Source organism: Gymnodraco acuticeps, unplaced genomic scaffold (genome assembly GCF_902827175.1).
Source record: "Gymnodraco acuticeps unplaced genomic scaffold, fGymAcu1.1, whole genome shotgun sequence".
NCBI lineage: Eukaryota > Metazoa > Chordata > Actinopteri > Perciformes > Bathydraconidae > Gymnodraco > Gymnodraco acuticeps.
The window spans coordinates 431943-452855 of NW_022990559.1; the positions used below are offsets into that span (position 1 = coordinate 431943).

At 40.4% G+C, this 20913-nt stretch overlaps 1 protein-coding gene across 1 annotated transcript; it reads left to right on the forward strand.

The window, feature by feature from the left end:
* Positions 1-240: 240 nt before the first annotated feature.
* elovl6 (ELOVL fatty acid elongase 6) lies at positions 241-20910 on the forward strand. The gene is made up of 4 exons (XM_034227643.1): positions 241-326; positions 17661-17792; positions 18253-18404; positions 19111-20910. The coding sequence occupies exons 1-4, from the start codon at positions 241-243 to the stop codon at positions 19551-19553; spliced, it is 813 nt and encodes a 270-aa protein (XP_034083534.1). The 3' UTR covers positions 19554-20910.
* The last annotated feature ends 3 nt before the right edge of the window (positions 20911-20913 follow it).

The window sequence follows — 20913 nt, forward strand, 5'->3', positions numbered from 1 at the left end:
AGTAAAATGGTTAGCGTTAGGACCTGGAGTCCGCTTTCCTGAGGAGGAGGGCGTAGGCTCTGTCTGCCGGTAGAGGAAGGTGCAGAGAACGCCTAGATGCCCGCGCGCACAACCGCGAGGTCCAGACAGCTTCACGAGCGATGCAAGTAAAGTGTTGCGAGGAAACAAACTAACAAACAGAAACACCTCGACCTCATCGTCTTGTTTTAGCAACGATTACACAAACACTGCACAGTGAGCATGTCGGTGCAATTAGCTCTGCACGAGTATGAATTCGAGAGACAGTTCAACGAGGACGAAGCCATCCGATGGATGCAGGAGAACTGGTAAGGCTACATTGTGATAGCGCCTCGTTTTTTAATCCCACAATACAGTATTCCTCTGCAAAACTCTGCATAAGTACGTGCTTAAAGTGAATTGGAGGCTGTAGCCGTGCACATGCATCCGCCTCGCTCACCGGGATTAAACCTAGCCATATCCTATTATATCAGAGCCACTGTCATCATCCGCAAATTGTTGCTTCTGCTTCATGAAATGAACAAATTCATGGAGGCCTTCAGCAGCGTGTGAAAGCGATGCTCTGCCACACTTCAAGTTTGTCTGAACTAGTGACTTCCTACATGGCTCTCCGATAATGCTTTGTGCATCTTTTTATGGGTATCCTCATGGGGTTTCTATTTGATTTCCTGTGATTTATTCTTCCGGCATCAGCTACCGCCATTCCCCTATAAAGGTCATGACTCTAGCTGCCTGATTCATTTAGTTAGTAACTACCCCAATGGCATATTGAACCATTCCATATTGAACCATAGGAGGGTAAACTACCTCTTGGTGTTCTCCTCAACATGAAGTGCTCATGGTCATGGTCATGATTTTTTGTAAAAGTAACTTAATGTACTGTACATTGAAAGGATATCACTGTATAATTATAGTGATGTAGTCTAACTGAGAATGAACACATCTTAATACAAGTCACTCAAAATTCCATTATCAATAGTTTATGTTAATTTTCTGTATACATATGTTAAGGGCTCCAATTAAAACATATTTGTATTGTTCATGAATCCATCGATAGTCTTTAATGAACCATAAGATTAGAAACTACACGATGCCAGACTCTAGAGTCTAAGGTCTTCCAAAGGTTTGTTTGCTCGAACAAACAGTCCAAAATGTAAACAATATTCTAATGGCATTGATATGAAATGGTGAAAAGTAGCAAATCCACTCATTAGCATGTCTGGAATCAGAGAGTGTTTGCTGTCCATTGACTTATTGATTTACAGACCAGCTTTATTAATGAGATGTTTTCGGCAAAACGACACTAGACACACTGCAACAGAGTTACATGCAGTGTATTTCAAGAGACCTTCTTTAAATATCAATTTAAAGCACAATAAAACAGTATCCACTGACCAAAGTTCTCCACATACGTGTGCAAAATACAGCAGGTAAACAGAGCAGACAACCAAAAAAACATGCTTAAAACCATTCTGAGATAAAATCAACAATTTGACAATTTAAGTTAATTTCAGAGCAAAATAAAGTGAAAGAGATGGGTGTTGAACTGTGCATTAAACCATTCAGTAGAAGAGGGGAAATGATTATGTACAAGTGCCCTGTTTGCTCAGGGCAGTGTCTGCAAGACTGTACACAACAATATCAGGGAATGAAATGTTAGTGGCTACTAGGGTTAAGTAAGGTTACGTTTTGTTTTATTGTAAAATGCCTTGTCTTTTATGCTGCTGCAACACCAATTTCCCCCCAAATTGGGATCAATAAAGTACCAACTTATCTTATCTTAAATATTGCTTTGTGGTTGTGACCATTGATGTATTTCATATTTAGGTCATGTGCTGGTCCATCCAAACATCCTTTGCATGAACAAACTTAATGGTCATTATTATCCAGGTCTATAGGTTGAGCAAATAAATGGTACTAATGCAAAACAAAATGAGTCATGCGTTAAGATAGCGATGGGCTTCATTAAGCATTCAGTGGCACTGAGTTTGTATAAAGCAGCATACGGTGAGCAGGAGGCATTCATCTGGCTTCTATCATCCGTTTAAATTGCGTGTAGAAAAGAGTCATTGTTAGAATATAATTTTTGCCACAAATTCAGAGCCATTCTTGGAACAGTTTTTTTCTTATTCATTGGAATGCAGTCTGGGTGTGTGTATGTAAGAGAGAGAGAGAGAGAGAGGGGAACTGTGTGGGAGCAGTGTGAGGGAGCTGTCCATACCCTGGTACTGACAACTGACCAATCACGTTAGTCTTCTGATGTCGGCTGACGGAGAATTAGCCAATCAGGTTGCAGCTGATCTGTGCTGACTTCTCTGCAGCTGCTCATATAGTGGAGGATGTCAGACTAGGCCAGTGCACATGGCTGAAGGGGAACAACCACAGAAAATAGGATTTGATAGGTTGTTTATTGCATTTTAAAGGTTCAGGAAGCTACTGATTAAGCATGACATGTTTTGTATTGCTTATGGGTGAGACAGAGAAAGGAACAAAAACAAACAAGAATAAATAAGTTTTAAAAGCAAGCGTAAAAAACCAGCTTTAATTCAGTATGATAATGAAATACAAACTGACTTGCTCTTTCAACTAGGCTAAGCCAAAAGCAAATAATTATTTTACTTTTTGGATGACAAAGGGCTGCTAAGCAAGACTGTTTGTTAAGATGTCATTGTTTCTGATTCTCTTTTTAAATTCCAGTTCGGGTGCAGTTGTTGTCACATTTAAACAAAAATATTTCCGAAGATTTAGGCCATTAACAGTTTTACAGTAATAAATGGCAACACACACATTCATTTAGGGCTAATTTACACACTTTCGAAAGTCCATTACACTTTAAACACCAGTGTGCACTAGGGCTGCACGGTATTGAAAAAAACTGACATCGCGGTTTCCCCCCCCCCCTGCGGTATATATTGCGTTTTTTTTAACCTGTTAAACCCCAAAGTCCCGGCGGGTACTTTACTTTTTTTTTTCACGACAGTGTCTCAGGGGATCGTAATATTTAAGAACCTATTAATGTGTTATACCAGATTAACGGAAATAATCTCAGCTAACTGACGATACAGACCATTTTATACCAAAACAAAACACAAGTCTCATAAGAAGCATCTAAATGACACCTGAGCGAAAAATGCTAACGCATTTTGGCACAGAATTCAAGATAAAAGTACCCTTATTACTTATCGTAGCTGCACTTACAAGATATCAGATTAAAGCTGAGGTTCCACAGATTATTTAGGTATATAGTATCATCACTGAGTGATCTGAACTCGGACAGGGGAAGCAAACACAGACATCACAACACGTACCTTTACGTAGCTTCGAGGGGAGATGTCTCACCGTAGCTGTCAATCTGATCAAAAGACGTGTTCAATGGCATTAAAACGAGAAAGAAAAAACGCGGCTGAATCGGTTAATCCATAGGTTTTTAACGTCTCTGTATAAAAAAATTATTTAATTTATAATCCATAATTCCATTTTTATGTAAATATCGCAGAGCAAAAGTTAGCTACTAATGGTAGCCACCATAGTGGCTGCTGCTTCCGGTCTTGGCTATGCGGAAGTCTCTCACACACATATTACCAAATAAGGACTGTGTGATTTCCCCTCGATTCCATTGGCTCTGACGGTCAGAAAGAGATGTCACATGTCAAAATCCAGCAAGGTGGGCCAGAGATATAGAAAATCCACCCAAATGGCCCCAAAAGAGTTTTTTTTTTGTGCTAAATCTGTCTAAAAAGGTCAAATATCAGGGGAAGTTCTACACACACCAACACATGAACAAATAAGGAGTGAGAGTGACGACGCGTAGTCAAAACCGGAAGCTGCATACCACCAAGGTGGCTACCATTAGCAGCTAACTTTTGTGATCCGATTTTTACATAAAAATGGAATTATGGATTATAAACAATTGCTTCAAAGCCACAGATACATTATCAACCTATGGATCAACCGATTCAGCCGCGTTTTTTCTTTCTCATTTTAATGCCATTGAACACGTCTTTTGATCAGATTGACAGCTACGGTGAGACGATCTCCCGTAAAAGCTCCGTAAAAGGTACGTGTTGTGATGTCTGTGTTTGCTTCCCCTGTTGCGAGATCGGATCGCTTAGATACTTAAATAATCTGTGGAGTCTCAGCTTTAATCGGATATATTGTATGTGCAGTTTCGATAAGTAATAAGGGTATCTTTATTTTTGAATTCTGTGCTAAAGTGCGTTAGCATTTTTTAAAAAAAAGAATAAAACCGCACGTCCCTGCGGTGTGAATACCGCGCATGCGCATACCGCGGTTATCGCCATGACACGGTATATCGTTCAGCCCTAGTGTGCACCGATGTAGGCCAAGGTTGAGTAGGTCTGAACTACTGCTGCATAACACTCATGTGTGTTACCGTTTGACTGCTGTTGAAAATGCCTCCTGTGACATCACTGAGGTTAGGCCCGAATTGCAACATACTTTTATGTTAGTTTTAAGCTACAGTAATACATGTGTTTCAAAACAGACATGTTGAGACATCTCTAAATACTGTATGCAGCCTATATCATTGTTCTGAAGTGAAAACTGGAGACTGGTACACTGATCTGATTGGTTCCCTTGAGACCGGCAGCAGACAGCTCAGCATTGTGATTGAGTAACCATTCGTCAGATGGCTGGGAAAAGGAAAAGTAAGGAGTGGACAGGGACACAGATGATGTAATATAGCGACAACAGGTTCATCCTCTTTCCATCCTATATCAAACACAATAAAAATACAATGGACTCGAGATCTAGTGGAGATGCAGAAAAATATAATGGCCATGCATATAGTACACTTTTATTTTCTACATCACATAGTTCAGGGGTCTGCAACCTTTTTGACCAAAAGAGCCATTTTGCTCCTTTTTCCAAAACATTTTTTTGTCTGGAGCCGCAAAACATATTTCATAGTTTTTTATTGTTATATCAGACAAAAACTACAGTTTTTTTGCATTTATTGGGCTATTTATTACATTATATAAAACTGTTACCCTCTAATAATAAACAAATAACTCCTATAAGGAGAATTAAAAATAATACACAGGCCTACTTTAAAATAAATTAAACACAGCACTTGGGGAGTCCTCTGCACATTTGAAGGAAACAAATATATTATTAAAATGGGCCCACTTTGAAATAAATAAAACATATAGCTGCACCCTAAAAAGAGTTAAAGGTAGGGTAGGTAAGAATGGAGAAACCAGCTCGAGTGCGCTAGAATTTGAAAATACACAACCGGAAAAAATATGCCTCTTCCTTCAGAATTTCTTACAGAGTCCCTCCTCCAACACACACGAACGCGCACATGACCAATGAGGGCACGAGATAAGTTTGTGCACAGATGGAAGGCTGACAGGCAGGTAGGCCATCCAGTTATTTTATCCGGGCCGGCTCAGATGATTGGTCGTGCTTTTTACAGCGCTACGGCTTCCAGAGATTAATTTTTGTATGTATTTATTGTCAAAGCATTTAATATATTCATTGCTATCGGGATGTTAAGAGCATTCCATGGAATATAACAAAAAGTGTTTTCTGAAATAAATTACATACCCCATTGAATTATGACTGAAGATCGTCAGCTGTCTTCCTCTCCCGTGTTGTTCCTCGATACGTAAAGGCTGCACCACCGTTGACAACTTCTCTCTACATATCAAACATACCGGTAAACCAGCATCGTTTGCTGTGAAAGCATATAACTCTGTCCACACAGAATTAAATCCTGTGTTCCTCCGGTACTTTTCTTTGATTTATCCATAGTTCGCTCATCGAGCCGGGGGTCAGGTTATTCGCCTCCAAGAAAAGGCGCTTGCGTGGGACCGTAGCAGGATGTGACGCATATTTTAGTTGACCTAATTAAAACCGTTTTGTTTTTTATTTATGTGTCACAGTATCACCTCAAAATACAAGATACGAAACATTTTCAACCATGCAACAAAATATAAATAGACAAATACTTTTATTTTATTTCCTTCTTATTTTTGTCTAAGCTCAAGGGAGCCAGAGCAGAGGGCTTAAAGGGCCGCATGCGGTCCGTGGCCCGCGGGTTGCCGACCCCTGACTTAGTTTAACAAACTGATGTCACGGTAAATATTCAAATGGAATGTTCAGACAGCATTTCACACTGCTGTGCATGAGCATTTGCTTTTTTGTAGAATAGATGCATTTGGTATGTGTTTTATTTCCTTATAGTAATAAATGCATTGGCTGGGATTCTATGTGATGGTTAAACAACTGGCAATTCAAACCAGCCTGTTATTTGTTGATAGTGTACCTTGCCATCTAAAGGAGAGCTGTTAGCCTCTGTTATACACACATCTTGCTGAATCACTCTGTACTCCCACAAACGTCACCATTTCCCATCGCCATGCAGGTTGCGTTCTCTGTTTATTGAGAAGCTGCTGGGGAAGATAGCATCGCTGTGGGTCTCTGCAATTCTGATGGATTTATGATTGTTTTAGCCTTGGAATGATAACAATGGATGCACCAGTGAGAATGCATAATGACGTGTTTGTTGTGCACTGTTTCGTCAGTTAATGTTTATTCACATATAATCTACCTGCCCTAGGGATGTAACAATGTTGTTCAGAAGTATCACCGCCCTTTGACTTGTCTTGAATGTCAGGTTCCTATGGTACTAGATGAGTAAAGGAGATAAGTGTCTTCCTTCCAAGTCTCATGTTACTTATTCAGTTCCAAAATCTATCCAGCCTATTGTCACAGAGTTTGGATAGATGAGACCAATAGATACCCCCCATCTTAAATGTAGAATCAAGGCATCCTTCCTATCCTTACAGAGCTTGTTCTCTCCTCTCTTAAAGGATGTTTGTAACTTACCTTTTTTGTTTGAAGAACTTGGATAATGACGTTTTCCAATATTGCTTGCATTCAACAGAAATAATAAATGTCAAAATGTATACAGTAGGGCTGTCCCGAATACCATTATTCGGGCTCCGGATATTCTATAGTAATCAGCAGTGAATATTCGGATATTCGGCCCGCGCGCAGGGGGGGGGGGGGGGTGCATAGTAATTAGCAGCGAATCGCTTCAACACGTGTATTTCGGTTTATTCACGGCATTAATTTTGTTATTCTACAGTATTGTTGTTTTATAGTTATTTGTTAATGTATCCAACCCAATTTGTGTTTTTTGAAATTGAAAAGGATATTGCATTGTGTTTGTTACTTTTGTTGCAGTTGTGTATGTCTTAAGTGTAATTTGGCTTGGCTTCCTATTTTGTATGGACATGCTTTTATTTTGAAGGAGAGTTAGCGCTGCTGACAGGAAGTTGTTCCTATGGAAACAACGTGACGGAGATTAACGGAGAAAAAGTAATATCTACATATATAGATGGAGAAAGTAAACGATAACGTTTATGGTTAAGTGTTAGCACCCCCCGAAGAGGCACAAGCTCTTACGTTGATATTGGAGTTTTCAATAAATAAAATAAAAACGAATAGCGAAATTGAAACCCGAATAGTACTCCAACGAACAGATATTCGGGTACAGCCCTAATGGATACCCCCATCTTAAATGTAGAATCAAGGCATCCTTCCTATTCTTACAGAGCTTGTTCTCTCTTCTCTTAATGAATATTTGGTTAAAGGATGTTTGTAACTTACTTTTTTAGTTTGAAGAACTTGGATAATGATGTTTTCCAATATTGCTTGCATTCAACAGAAATAATAAATGTCTAAATGTATACAGTGAAGAAGATTTAGAAGAAGTGGTCATAGGTAATTTAAAGCAATTTTCAAAATGGGACAACCCAAAACAAAACAACAAAATGTATTTCCCAGTGCAATTCTAAATGTTCCTTTGATGCTGTTGAAGTTAATATTACATGGTCTTGCTTCTTGGTGCCATTTTAAAGAGAGTAGCACACGATGACGCTGATCATTTCCGACTGTTGACCCAGCGTCCGCTCGAGGCTTGATGTTCGCTGGGCTGCTCGCTGGGCTGCTCTCCTTCTCACGACTGGTGAGATGAAGATGTGGGATGGCTCCTCAGGAATTAAGGTCTGCCTTGAGTGTTGCTTCGTCTGGTTTTACCTTTTTAGACTTTATCAAGCTGTCAAGGAAACGCTTAGGTGAAATCACATTTAAAGAGCAGTTTGTTGTATGGTTTATTTTTTAAACCTTCCTCGCTTACTTTGAATAGCGGCCTTCTTCCTTGCCTAGGCAGTACATTGCATCTTTTCTTAGCACGTTATCTCCATCAACTTTCCATCAGTGGAATAGCATGCCTTGCATGCAGTTCATAATTGCATTACGTCTTCTTTCTGCCGTTCCAAGAATGTGTATTGGATTTCTTGTTGTGTACATGCGTTTCATTATTTAGTGCTAATTGAGCCAATAGAATAAATAGTTGGGCACGCCCTCCTCAAAACAATAAAGGTTTACCATTTTTTACTGTGAGGACATATTGGTCGAACAGACAGACACGGCTTGATCGATAGCTTTAAAGTTTAGTCACTGATAGTAGTTCTGTCACTTTGAAAAGGAGTCCAACATTTGATACAATAAGTGGGTTGTATAGAGATGAAATTAGGTGCGTGGCATTGTCCTTACACTGTTAACGGTATTGCTTTAACTAAGCATGGCTCTGGATGTTATTAAGCACTTAACAGTCTAAAATAAGTAACACAGATCTAATGGCGCATTTCCACTAAAGGGCCTCGCTCGGTATGGCTAGGCCTCGTTAGGCCTTGTTAGGACTGGCTCACTTTATGCTGCGTTTCCATTACAGTTTAGTAGCTGGGGCAGTAACTATAGTAACGCAGTGTAAGCGGAGCCGTGACGTCATCTTCAATGTGAACCACAGAAAAACAACATCAGCCGTTAGCTGTTAGCACTCAAGCTCACTGCTCCTCATATCTGTTCAGAAACTAGACAAAAGTTAAACAAGTACAAACCACAGACTGTCTGTGTCATGGCGAATACAGTCGCTGCTTTATATGTATGTCTGTATAGGCCGTTGTTGTGAGTGTGGACGGTCAGAGCATATACTGCGTTAGCTTAGCCGATCTCCATTCAGAAAACACACATTTTAAAAGGTGTTTTGTCTGTCTGCAGACTTGTCAAAGCATTAATTCATGGTTTTTACTAACCCAGTGCTTCCCCTAGGTTTACTGCTTTGGGGGGGTGCTGCCTGAGTGGGGGGGGGGGGGGGGGGGGGTGGCATTGGGATATATATTTTTTAAATCCTCTGGAGCAGAGAGAGGAGCTGTGGATTATTGTTATTGATTAATGCATCAGTGTTTCTTAGGGTCAAAAACACTCAACTCACAACTTAAAATGAAAGCGTCTAGTTTATTTAATAAAAGAGCACATGTTCAATGTGGACAGTAAATATAGATTAGTTGCAATTTGGTGCTATATATATATATAGCACCAACCAACCGACCGCCAACCGCTTTCATTTCAAGTTGTGAGTTTAGTGTTTTTGATCCTAAGAAAACACTGATGCATATATATATATATATATATTTATATAAACATTTTTTTAAACACCTTGAATTTCAGGGGGGGTGCGGTGCTCCATTGAAGACAATGGTAGGGGTAACACTGCTAACCGGTATCAGTATGTTGTTACTTTGGCATCATTTTGAAACGTGTATTACAATTAAATCACGGTCAAATATGTTCATCTTGTTGTTGTTGTAGCCCCCTTGCCAGCGAGTCTCCCTCTAGTTTAGCATACTCAGCCCGACTCAGCCTGGTTGTTGGCCCGGAAATTACCTCGATTGTATGGGGCCAGAAAAACTGTGAAATAGTACCCGCTAGCCGGAACTACGCCAAGTGGAAACGCAACCAAAAACGGGCCGGGCACGGCACGGTTAAAGCGAGCTCCGCGCTGTAGTGTAAATGCGTCATAAATAACTGTTGTTTCCTCAATAGAAACCTTGTCCCTTCTTGTGGGCAGGACATGCAGGATTTACTAAATCAATTCGTGGTAGGGTTTTTCTAGCCTGGTTATTTTTAAGTTCAATTAGAAAGTGCATGCAGTTACTTGCACGTGTGTGTGGTTGTCATAACTGGATAAATGGGTGCTCCTATTTTGTAATAGATATCTTACTTGCAGCGCCTCATTTGACTTATTTAGAGTTTTGCTGATCATCCTACACATTGGCACAGCAACTCTGATTGCCTTTTTTACATTTATAGATACAGACTGTGCCCAATAAGCTGCACCCCCTGAGTGCTTTGTGTGCTTTTGAACACTTCGATTCACACTCTTAACACAGTTGCAGATGCATATTTAACACTGTAAGCACACAGTTTGGTGAGACAATTTGACATCAGCTCAGTGGCACAGACCTGCAGAGTCATTAGACTGCAACCTCAGGGTTACAGAACGGCTGAAATCTCCTGCTCCTCCAGGTAATACAGGTCCAGGTTTCCCAGCAGGTTATCCAGCAGGTTTATAAAACACCGCAAGTGGGGGAGGGGCTGCACATCCTCATTATATTACAAACTGTACAACATAGACTGCATGCAGGTACACAGACTATGTGTCTATCATAACGATTATGTATTTAACCGTTAGTTACTTTACAATGGTGTATATATTTTCTCAGTGGCAGTTGTTTGGATGAGTTAAAGTAACATGCCTTAGCAGCCTGCTAAATAACATACCAGTGAAACGCTCATGTTAAAAAAAATTCTCTGGACTCTTTTGTTGATCTAGACTCGCAACAAGCATCACTTGAGTTTAGATTATTTCTTCTTTTTTTTTATCTCAGATTTCAGCTTGATTTGGCAATATATCAAACAGTGCCATGCCTAGGGCCTTAACAATCACACATGGGATAAAGAGAGGCCGGAGATGCCATGCCTACCCAACTGAGAAGCTTTCATGATACATTCATAGTTCTGGCATATTGTCCTGGTTAGACATATCACACATAATGTTTTCTTTAAATCCTTTTCTATCAAATTAATGAATATCTTATTTGACCAAAACAAGTTTACACAGTGTACTATTATTGTTTTGACCCTATTGACTTTCTGTAGCTACAGACATTTCAAATATTTGACAGTATATTAAGCTTTTGGTACACAATTGTACTCATGTTAACAAATATTTAGTTTTTAACTTTATCTGGGACACCTTGCTTTTTAAAAATGAAGCCACTGCTGTGACTGTTATTTGGAGGAAATCTCGGCTGGAGAGACGCAGCTGATTTCCAACCTTGCAGCAAGCATGAAATCTCTGCTGATTCTGTAACTGCTCCATGCTGATCCTCCCTGAAAGAGCTCTGATGATGGAGTTTTCCAATTTGTGCTGCCTCGGCCCACTTTGACAAACACTGCCCTCTCCTATACAGTATTATCCTGTGTAGACAGAATTCGGAACTAGTGGCTGTGTTTACTTTGCGTTATTTCTGGTTTGTCATTGAAATGTTGTGAGTGAAACTGTATTCCATAGGCTTCTTTATATGTATTCATTCAAAATTAGTACTCCATCTTGTTTCATCTCAAGATTGTGCTTTCTAAAATAGTTTCTCAGATGAGTTGTTGGCATTATTTTTGAAGCATTTGAAGGAAGTAAAAAACTGATCAAACTGTTAGCCCATGACAAAACCCACAGGGATTATCCCAACCACAGCCAGACAGAGTTGCTAGCAGATCTTGTCTACAAATCAAACTTTAAGCTTTGTAGCTCTTCTTAAAACAAACTGACTGTTGACAAACATGACTCACTATCATTTGTCAGTTTGTCAAAGCAGTCATTATATTTCTTTTGTCCCTTGGGTCATTACAATTATTTCACTTGCACATTGGCAAGTGCAGCTTGTTTGAAAAAATGCAATGATATCCCAGGGCAGGAGTACAACTGTAGAGGCACCAGGGCGCATGAAGGGATGATGTGAATTCACACTGATGTCTCAAATAGATTCCTGACAGCAGACATAGCTTTGCTGCAGCTGGCACTTCACAGCCTTTGCAAAGACAACAGCAGCGGCCCCACCCTTCACCAACTTGTCAGCTTTGACCATGCCCTCGGCTTTCTCTACCCTTTATTTCTTTTTTCAGACAGTGTACTCCATCTTCTAAACATAACACAGTAGGCCGAGCACATCTTAACCTTTGGCTAGGTCTGCTTGTACTTGGTGATGATAAAACACAGAGAACAAGACAGGGACATTTCTCCACATCTTTATGCTTGGGCCGGGGCATTCAAAACATTCTTATCTGCAACAATCATGGGTACTTTTTGAAATGATCTTCGTCCTGATAGTGGCTTACATGTAGAATACCATAGGTGAGATTTGTTGGTACATTTCCATAAGGGCAATGAGGTCATAATTACTAATGTGAATAGTTATGACAACAATACATAATTAATTGTATCTTTAATGATAGTGCTACAGGCAAACACTGTTAGTATTCAACAATAGGGATACAACTTAGCTTTTCTCATTATAGATACATTAATTTGTTCAAGTTGTCAAAGAAAGTAATGACACAGTTTCTGGGGATTGGCCTGTTTGTCCTACACAACATGTGTTATGTCTGAGTGAATTCCAAGTATAAAGTGTACTGGATCCTCAGAATCGTAGCTCAAGCCAGACATCACTTTGACCTTTGACCCTTTAACTTCTATGGCAGTACACAGAAAGGGAATGCTGAAATTGTTGCTCCTCTTCTATCCAGCCGGCCTCTCTACAGTATGTAGGCCACAATGTGGTCTGTGTTGCTCTCTTCTGTCCTCCTCCATGTGTAGTTGAGAAACAGTGATGTCCTTCTGCAGTCCGCCCCTGTTGTCATTCTGTGAAAGATGGTCCTTTCCACTTCGACTGGGCTGCTTTGTCCTTTGTTCTGTGGAGGTGGCCTGGATCAGTTTGTGGGCTTCCTGCTAGAACAGAAAATTGGCATCTGTCATTCTTGTAATACTGACGAACAATCAAGTCGATTGTGTTCAACAACTGTCACTGTTATTGTACTGTTGTTCCTATCTTTATTGACTTAGATAACAATAGTTTAAGCATCAGAGTTGATCAGTTCAGCCTGTTCACTGTGATGGTGACTTAAGTTCTCAAATCATACAGCTGGTAATAGTTTTTAAATGTATTTTAAAGACAGGTCAGAAATGCCCCAAAATAGTCTGCATTACGGGTACATTTTTTTAATGAATTGACATTTGCTAAGACTTAACTTCTAAATTGTACTAATCAAAGGGTTCCTTATATATGTTTCACATGTATCATGTTTTTTTAACTGCCTAAGCAGAATGCACATTTTCCCTCTGTTTCTTAGCCTAGTTAAACACCTGATAAGTAAAATAAAGTGCTGTTTGTGCTGTGCTCTGCTGAGGCTGCAAATGTAGTAGGATGTTTTGCTGTTTCAGGTGAATTATGTCACGGTTCTGTGAGAAATGATTGCGTTTTTAGTGTGAGTTTCACATTCTTATTTGGTCACAAACTATGAAATCATATGATGATGATGATGATGCATTTTATTTATATAGCGCTTTTCACAACTCAAAGACGCTTTACAGTATGAGGGAGGGTAGACAAACAAGGACAGGCAAACAAGTATGTAAAAAATAAAAAGGCAGTCAAGAGGAAGTTGATTGAGAGGGGGGGGGGGGGCTTATGGGTAGACAGAGTTGAAAAGATGTGTTTTGAGGCGGGACTGAAAGACTGTGAGGGACTCAGAGTCACGGAGATCTTGGGGTAGGGAATTCCAGAGCCTAGGAGCTGCCACTGAGAAGGCTCTGTCCCCAAAGCTGCAGAGTGTAGATGTGGGAATGGATAGGAGTCCGGCTGCGGTGGATCTGAGGGACCGTGGGGGTTGATGAGGAGTGAGAAGGTTTGTGAGATAAGGGGGGGCCAGATGGTGGAGTGCTTTGTAGGTGAGGACCAGAATTGTGTAGTTGATGCGATGGGAGACAGGAAGCCAGTGGAGGTCTTTGAGGACTGGGGTGATGTGATGCCATGATTTGGTATGCGTGAGGAGACGTGCAGCTGCATTTTGAACCCGTTGGAGTCTGTTGCGGGATGTAGTGCTGATCCCGTAAAGAAGTGAGTTGCAGTAGTCAAGGCGGGAGGAAATGAAGGCATGGATTAGTCGTTCGGCTGCGGGGTGGGTGAGAGAGGGTAGGATTTTTGCAATATTGCGGAGGTGGAAAAATGAGGTTTTGACTGTTTGGCGGATGTGAGGTTCGAGGGAGAGGGTGGGGTCAAAGATTACGCCAAGGTTGCGTGCCTGATTGGAGGGGGAAACAATGGTGCCATCGATGGTGAGAGTTATGTTAGTGACCTTGCTGAGGGTGGATTTGGAGCCGATTAGGAGGAGTTCTGTTTTGTTGCTGTTCAGTTTGAGGAGGTTATGTTGCATCCAAGTTTTAATAGGTCAGACAGGAATCGATGTGGGTAAGGGGTGGGTTATGGGGCAAGGCAAGGCAAGGCAAGGCAAGGCAAGGCAAGGCAAGGCAAGGCAAGGCAAGGCAAGGCAAGGCAAGGCAAGGCAAGGCAAGGCAAGGCAAGGCAAGGAAGCAAGGCAAGGCAAGGCAGGCAAGGCAAGGCAAGGCAAGGCAAGGCAAGGCAAGGCAAGGCAAGGCAAGGCAAGGCAAGGCAAGGCAAGGCAAGGCAAGGCAAGGCAAGGCAAGGCAAGGCAAGGCAAGGCAAGGCAAGGCAAGGCAAGGCAAGGCAAGGCAAGGCAAGGCAAGGCAAGGCAAGGCAAGGCAAGGCAGGCAAGGCAAGGCAAGGCAAGGCAAGGCAGGCAAGGCCAAGGCAAGGCAGGCAGGCAAGGCAAGGCAAGGCAAGGCAAGGCAAGGCAAGGCAAGGCAAGGCAAGGCAAGGCAAGGCAAGGCAAGGCAAGGCAAGGCAAGGCAAGGCAAGTTTATTTATATAAATGGTAAATGGTAAATGGACTGTACTTATATAGCGCTTTATCCAGTCTTTACGACCCCTCAAAGCGCTTTACATACTACATGTCATTCACCCATTCACACCCATTCATACAGAGTGGTACCACTTGCTCTAGGACCTAACATTCACACACATTCACACACCGTTGGCCATGCCATCGGGAGCAACTCAGGGTTAAGTATCTTGCCCAAGGATACATCGACATGTTGACTGCACGGGCTGGGATCGAACCCACAACCTTCTGGTTGAAAGACGACCGCACTCCCTCGCAGCCACAGTCGCACCTTTCAACACAAGGCAATTCAAGGTGCTTTACAAAAATGAAAGACATTCAGACAAAGGCATTTTAAAAACAGTAAAAGATAATAAAATAAACATTAAAAGAAAAAATACATGAATAAAAAGTACATGAATAAAAGTTACAGTGCAGTTTAAAATATGAATAGTTCACACAGAAGTTCCACTTTACTGATGAACACAACGGCTCAGTTTAAATTAAAAGCAGCGACAAAAAGATATGTCTTCAGCCTGGATTTAAAAGTAGTAAGAGTTGCAGCGGACCTGCAGGTTTCTGGGAGTTTGTTCCAGATATTTGGAGCATAATAACTGAACGCTGCTTTACCATGTTTAGTTCTGACTCTGGGGACAGAAAGCTGACCAGTCCCTGAAGACCTGAGAGATCTGGATGGTTCATAATTTAGCAGGAGGTCAGAAATATATTTTGGGCCTAAACCATTCAGTGCTTTATAAACCAGCAGCAGTATTTTGAAATCTATTCTTTGACACACAGGAAGCCAGTGTAAAGACTTCAGAACAGGAGTGATGTGATCCACTTTCTTAGTGTTAGTGAGGACTCGAGCAGCGGCGTTCTGAATCAGCTGAAGCTTCCTAATATATTTTTTAGTGAGACCTGTGAAGACACCATTGCAGTAGTCGAGTCTACTGAAGATAAAAGCATGGACAAGTTTTTCCAAATCCTGCTGTGACATTAGTCTTTTAATCCTAGATATATTCTTTAGGTGATAGTAGGCTGATTTAGTAATTGTTTTAATGTGACTGTTGAAACTCAGGTCAGAGTCCATGACTACACCTAGATTTCTGGCTTTATCTGTTGTTTTGAACATTGCCGACTGAAGCTCAGCGCTGGCTTTTATACGTTCTGACTTGGCTCCAAAAACCATTACCTCAGTTTTATCTTTGTTTAATTGGAGAAAGTTCTGACACATCCAGTCATTGATTTGTTCAATGCACTTACTCAGTGTTTGAATTGGAGCATAGTCTCCTGGTGAAATGGTTATGTAAATTTGTGTGTCATCTGCATAGCTATGGTAACTTATTTTGCTGTTTTTCATTATCTGAGCCAGTGGTAGCATGTAGATGTTAAAGAGAAGAGGCCCCAAGATGGAGCCTTGAGGAACCCCACATGTCATATTTGTCAACTCAGATTTGTATTTACCTATAGAAACAAAGTTGTTTCTGTCCTTTAAGTAGGATTCAAACCAATTTTAGAACTGTTTCCGAAAGTCCCACCCAGTTCTCCAGTCGGTCTAGTAATATGCTGTGGTCAACAGTGTCAAACGCAGCACTGAGATCTAATAATACTAACACTGAAGTTCTGCCACTGTCTGTGTTTAAGTGGATGTCATTGAAGACCTTTACAAGAGCAGTCTCAGTGCTGTGGTTTGGACAAAATCCTGACTGGAACACATCGAAACAGCTATTTAAATGCAAGAAATTACTCAACTGTTGAAATACTACTTTTTCAATGATTTTACCTAGAAATGGGAGGTTTGATATTGGCCTGTAATTGTTCATTACTGAAGCGTCTAGATTATGCTTTTTTAAGAGCGGTTTAATGACTGCAGTTTTCAGGGCCTGTGGAAAAACACCTGAGTGAAGAGACTTGTTTACTATGTGAAGTAGATCTGAGGCCATGCAATGAAAAACATTTTTGAAAAATCCTGTTGGAATAATATCAAGGCAGCAAGAGGAAGATTTCAGAAGTTGAATAATGTCCTCTAGGTTTTTATCATTAATCTGATGGAATTGTGTCATGATGTCTGAATTGATGTTAGGTGGACACAGAGACGAAACATTTGCTGTTCCTGATGCAGAGGCACTGACTGCTTGTCTGATTTTCTGAATTTTGTCAGTGAAAAAGGAGGCAAATTCATTGCAGGTGTTAGGCCTTGCTCATTGAAACCTTACCAATATAAGTTTAATTTATCTAACTTTTTTTGCTAATGTTGATCCAAACTATTCCTCTGCTTCCTATCCAATAGACCAAAGCTTTTGTTTGTTTTGGACATAGCTGCTCTAGATTTAGGCAGCATGCACACATCGTCTGTTGGTCTCACTCAGCGCCCAGTCCGTCAAGACTTACCACCTGCGCTTTGTAATTGTTGAATCATTCCTTATGACATTGGCACAGCTATTGATTTTGTCTGTACTTATTATAGTGGCGCTGTTGGAAGAGAAGCATCATTTTGGTTTAATACATTTCTTTTCAAACCTAGAAATGAAGGGTTTAAAAGTGCCAGTCACACTATATTCCCTTAGTAACCATTGGGATGTTTTTAACTGAAATCCATTAAGGAAAAGTTCCTTTGAAAACATGCTATTTTATCTGCTTGACTCCTCTGATTTGTTGCAAGAGGTTGCTTATGCAGTTAACAAAAATATGCTATGTTAACTCAATGAAATGTAATAAAAAGGCTATTGTTAATCTTGTTTTTTTTGTGTTTGCAGGAAGAAGTCTTTTCTCTTCGCTGCACTATACGTTGCCGTTATCCTCGGCGGCCGCCATGTCATGAAACCGAGGGAGAAGTTTGAGTTGAGGAAGCCACTGGTGCTATGGTCGCTCACACTTGCTGTGTTCAGGTGAGACAGCACTGATATTATTAATATGATTAAATAAATATAAATTGTAATCATTATTTAAAATAATAAAAACTATGTTTTCAGTTGGTGTACCATAGTTTTCACAAGTCATCAAGGTGCACAGTAGACAGACAGTGGATTCATTATCTATGTTTTGCAATGTTTGCAGTGGCGTTTGCATCCGCAATAGTCTTACTTAGTTTGACCAGTAAATCAGTGCTGACTTTTTTGCCTTTATGTACATATAAATACAGTGTGTAATGACTTTATAATTATAATAATGTTTGTAACATTAAATTCATTAAAAAAAAACATTAAAAACCAACAAAAGTAGGTTTCATTCACATGGAATATACTTCACATATCAATTACAGTCACAAAATAAACCACACATTTTTCTACCACACATTTTTCTACTTCAAGTATTTCTTATGTTTGCTTTTTCTCACTGTCTTTGTAGTATATTTGGTGCCATCCGTACTGGAAGTTACATGATGTACATCCTGATGACCAAAGGGCTTAAACAGTCAGTTTGTGACCAGAGCTTTTACAACGGCCCTGTCAGCAAGTTCTGGGCCTACGCCTTTGTACTTAGTAAAGCACCAGAACTTGGTAAGTCGAGACCTTTTCATGTCTTATAGTGTCTGTCCACTGGGCATCATTTTTGCTTGTGCGTAAACCATCTTGCTATGTAAATTAACAGGCCACCAAGTAAGGTTTAGTTTTGGTATCATGTTTTTGCCATAATTGAGAGGGAATTACTCATAGGACCCTTAGTTTTATTTTTAATCATCTTAGCTTTTACCTATTTTTTCACTCCTCTCTCCAAGCTCAGGCAAACAGCCTTGAGAGAGCTGTATCTACTGGTATAAGGCAGGCTGTCTCTTTTTGCTTTGGCTTCAACCACAGCTGTCGTTAGATATGACCATAAAACAATATTTGTTGTTAAGACCATAACTGGACAGTTTGACCCTGCCAAGGACAGGATTTGCAGTGTCTTGTAGTATAATGTTGTTTATGCTCTTAGGAGTTTTTAAGCGTTAATGACAAGGGAAGAGATGGTTTGGGCAGAGGCTTTGTCATTACGGTTGTTAGGCATTACAAACAGGCCTATAGTATGCTATGAGTGTAACCTTACAAATGGAAGCTCCTGGTGACTGTTTTACCACATGCACAAAGTGGTAAAAGAGTGAGTCAGGACTGGCATAAATGGTAATTCTCTAACCATTTCAAGCAGGTGTTTATCTACTAATGTACATGCTCTCTACAAAACTCCAGCTTATTTTCGACAACCTTACTTTCTCTATAATTTCCGCAGGTGACACCCTCTTCATTGTCCTGAGGAAACAGAAGCTCATCTTCCTCCACTGGTACCACCACATCACCGTGCTGCTCTACTCCTGGTACTCCTACAAGGACATGGTGGCCGGCGGTGGATGGTTCATGACCATGAACTACTTGGTCCACGCCGTCATGTACTCTTACTATGCCTTGCGTGCAGCTGGTTTCAAAGTGTCACGCAAGTTTGCCATGTTTATCACACTGACCCAGATCACCCAGATGCTGATGGGCTGTGTGGTCAACTACCTTGTGTACTCGTGGATGCAGCAGGGCCAGGAGTGTCCGTCCCACATGCAGAACATTGTGTGGTCTTCCCTCATGTACCTAAGCTACTTTGTGCTCTTTATCCAGTTCTTTATTGAGGCCTACTTTGGCAAGTCCAAATCATCGGCAACAACTGTCGCCAAGAAGAGCGAATAAACAAGTGCCATAAGTACGGGAAGAAGGGAGATAATGATGAAAAAGGTAATTGGGAATGAAGAGCAGGGACCAGTGACTTGAGATAATCTGTTTGGTGTAAAGTTTGTTGGAAAGAAAGATGGTTGATGCGGAGCAGGCATACTGTAGGGTTGGGGTAGTGGTGGGAGAGTCAAGAGATGACTACTGTTTGTGCTTGAGCATTACTACTAATGTGCAGATCTAAAAGCCCTCATTGGATGTAGTTGAGGGATACTGAGAAAGCAGCATTGCCATGATCAGAGCCATTGCAACATGTCCACCTGGTGTTTAAAAGTCCTTTTTTAAATTCATGATGAACAGTTTTTAAAATCTTAAATTTACCTAAAGTACAACATAACCAGATACAGAAAAATGCCACAAGCATATGTTTACTTGATATTAAATACATATATTAATTGGTACATAATGAAGATGTATAGGTTTGTTACCTTGGGACATCTGAGTGTGTCTTGTCCGTCTGTTGTCAATGTTTTTTGTTTTGTTTTGATCTGTCAAAGAAAAAGTTTGAAACACTGGTAAGTGTTGGTGGTTGTGAACTGATGGGGTGAACGGCACTGTATCTTCTGTGTCTTACATTGCGAAATGCGATATTTTCTCAGGTCTTAGGTTATCTCTTTCTTAATATAATATGCATATCAAGACAAAGTAGACATGTTTAAAATCAGCAATGGTTTACAGTATGGCAAAAATGACTTCAGTTTGCTTGAAACAAATATGAATGAAGCTGATTGAACGTAATGACTCAGATGATCACTCTACTCCTGGGCATGAGGGGGAAACAGATGCTAACAGTGCCCTGCTTCACCAAATGCAGAAGTTGCTGGCCACGTTTGGGAAATGACTTGCCATTGATTTCCAAATGCTACTCTGTGTTGAATGGTCCCTACCAGTGATGAAATTGTGTATTTTGGACATTGAAGGCCTAAATGAAGAACAAACAAATTTATGTTTAGCAGAAGAAAAAACAACAACATGCAAATTGTCAAAATCTGCTGTATTGACTTTGAAATTAGTATGTATCCTGATGGTGTCTGTTGTGCTATTGTGCATTTGCACTGGATCAATGTCAAAAACAATTGTTGCTGAAAAACTTAACGTAAGAACAAAGAGTGAAAAAATATGAAATGCCTCTGTTTTTTTTTGTTGTCACATCTGTGGCATCTTGGTCATTCTTAATATTTTAGGTGCTCAACCTGAAAAGCCTGTTTAGGGCTTACATTGCAGATTTATAAACGGCAATATTTAGAAAGGTTAGAGGATGATTATTACTTTTAAATATGTTGAATAAAGTGTAAGCTTGCATGCTTGATCCAGTGGATCA

Bases quoted from the DNA above. Each gene is read 5' to 3' on its own strand.
- elovl6 (XM_034227643.1), top strand. From the start codon at position 241: ATGTCGGTGCAATTAGCTCTGCACGAGTATGAATTCGAGAGACAGTTC. The intron at 327-17,660 runs GTAAGGCTACAT...TTGTGTTTGCAG, and splicing joins CGATGGATGCAGGAGAACTG to GAAGAAGTCTTTTCTCTTCG. The intron at 17,793-18,252 runs GTGAGACAGCAC...CTGTCTTTGTAG, and splicing joins CTCACACTTGCTGTGTTCAG to TATATTTGGTGCCATCCGTA.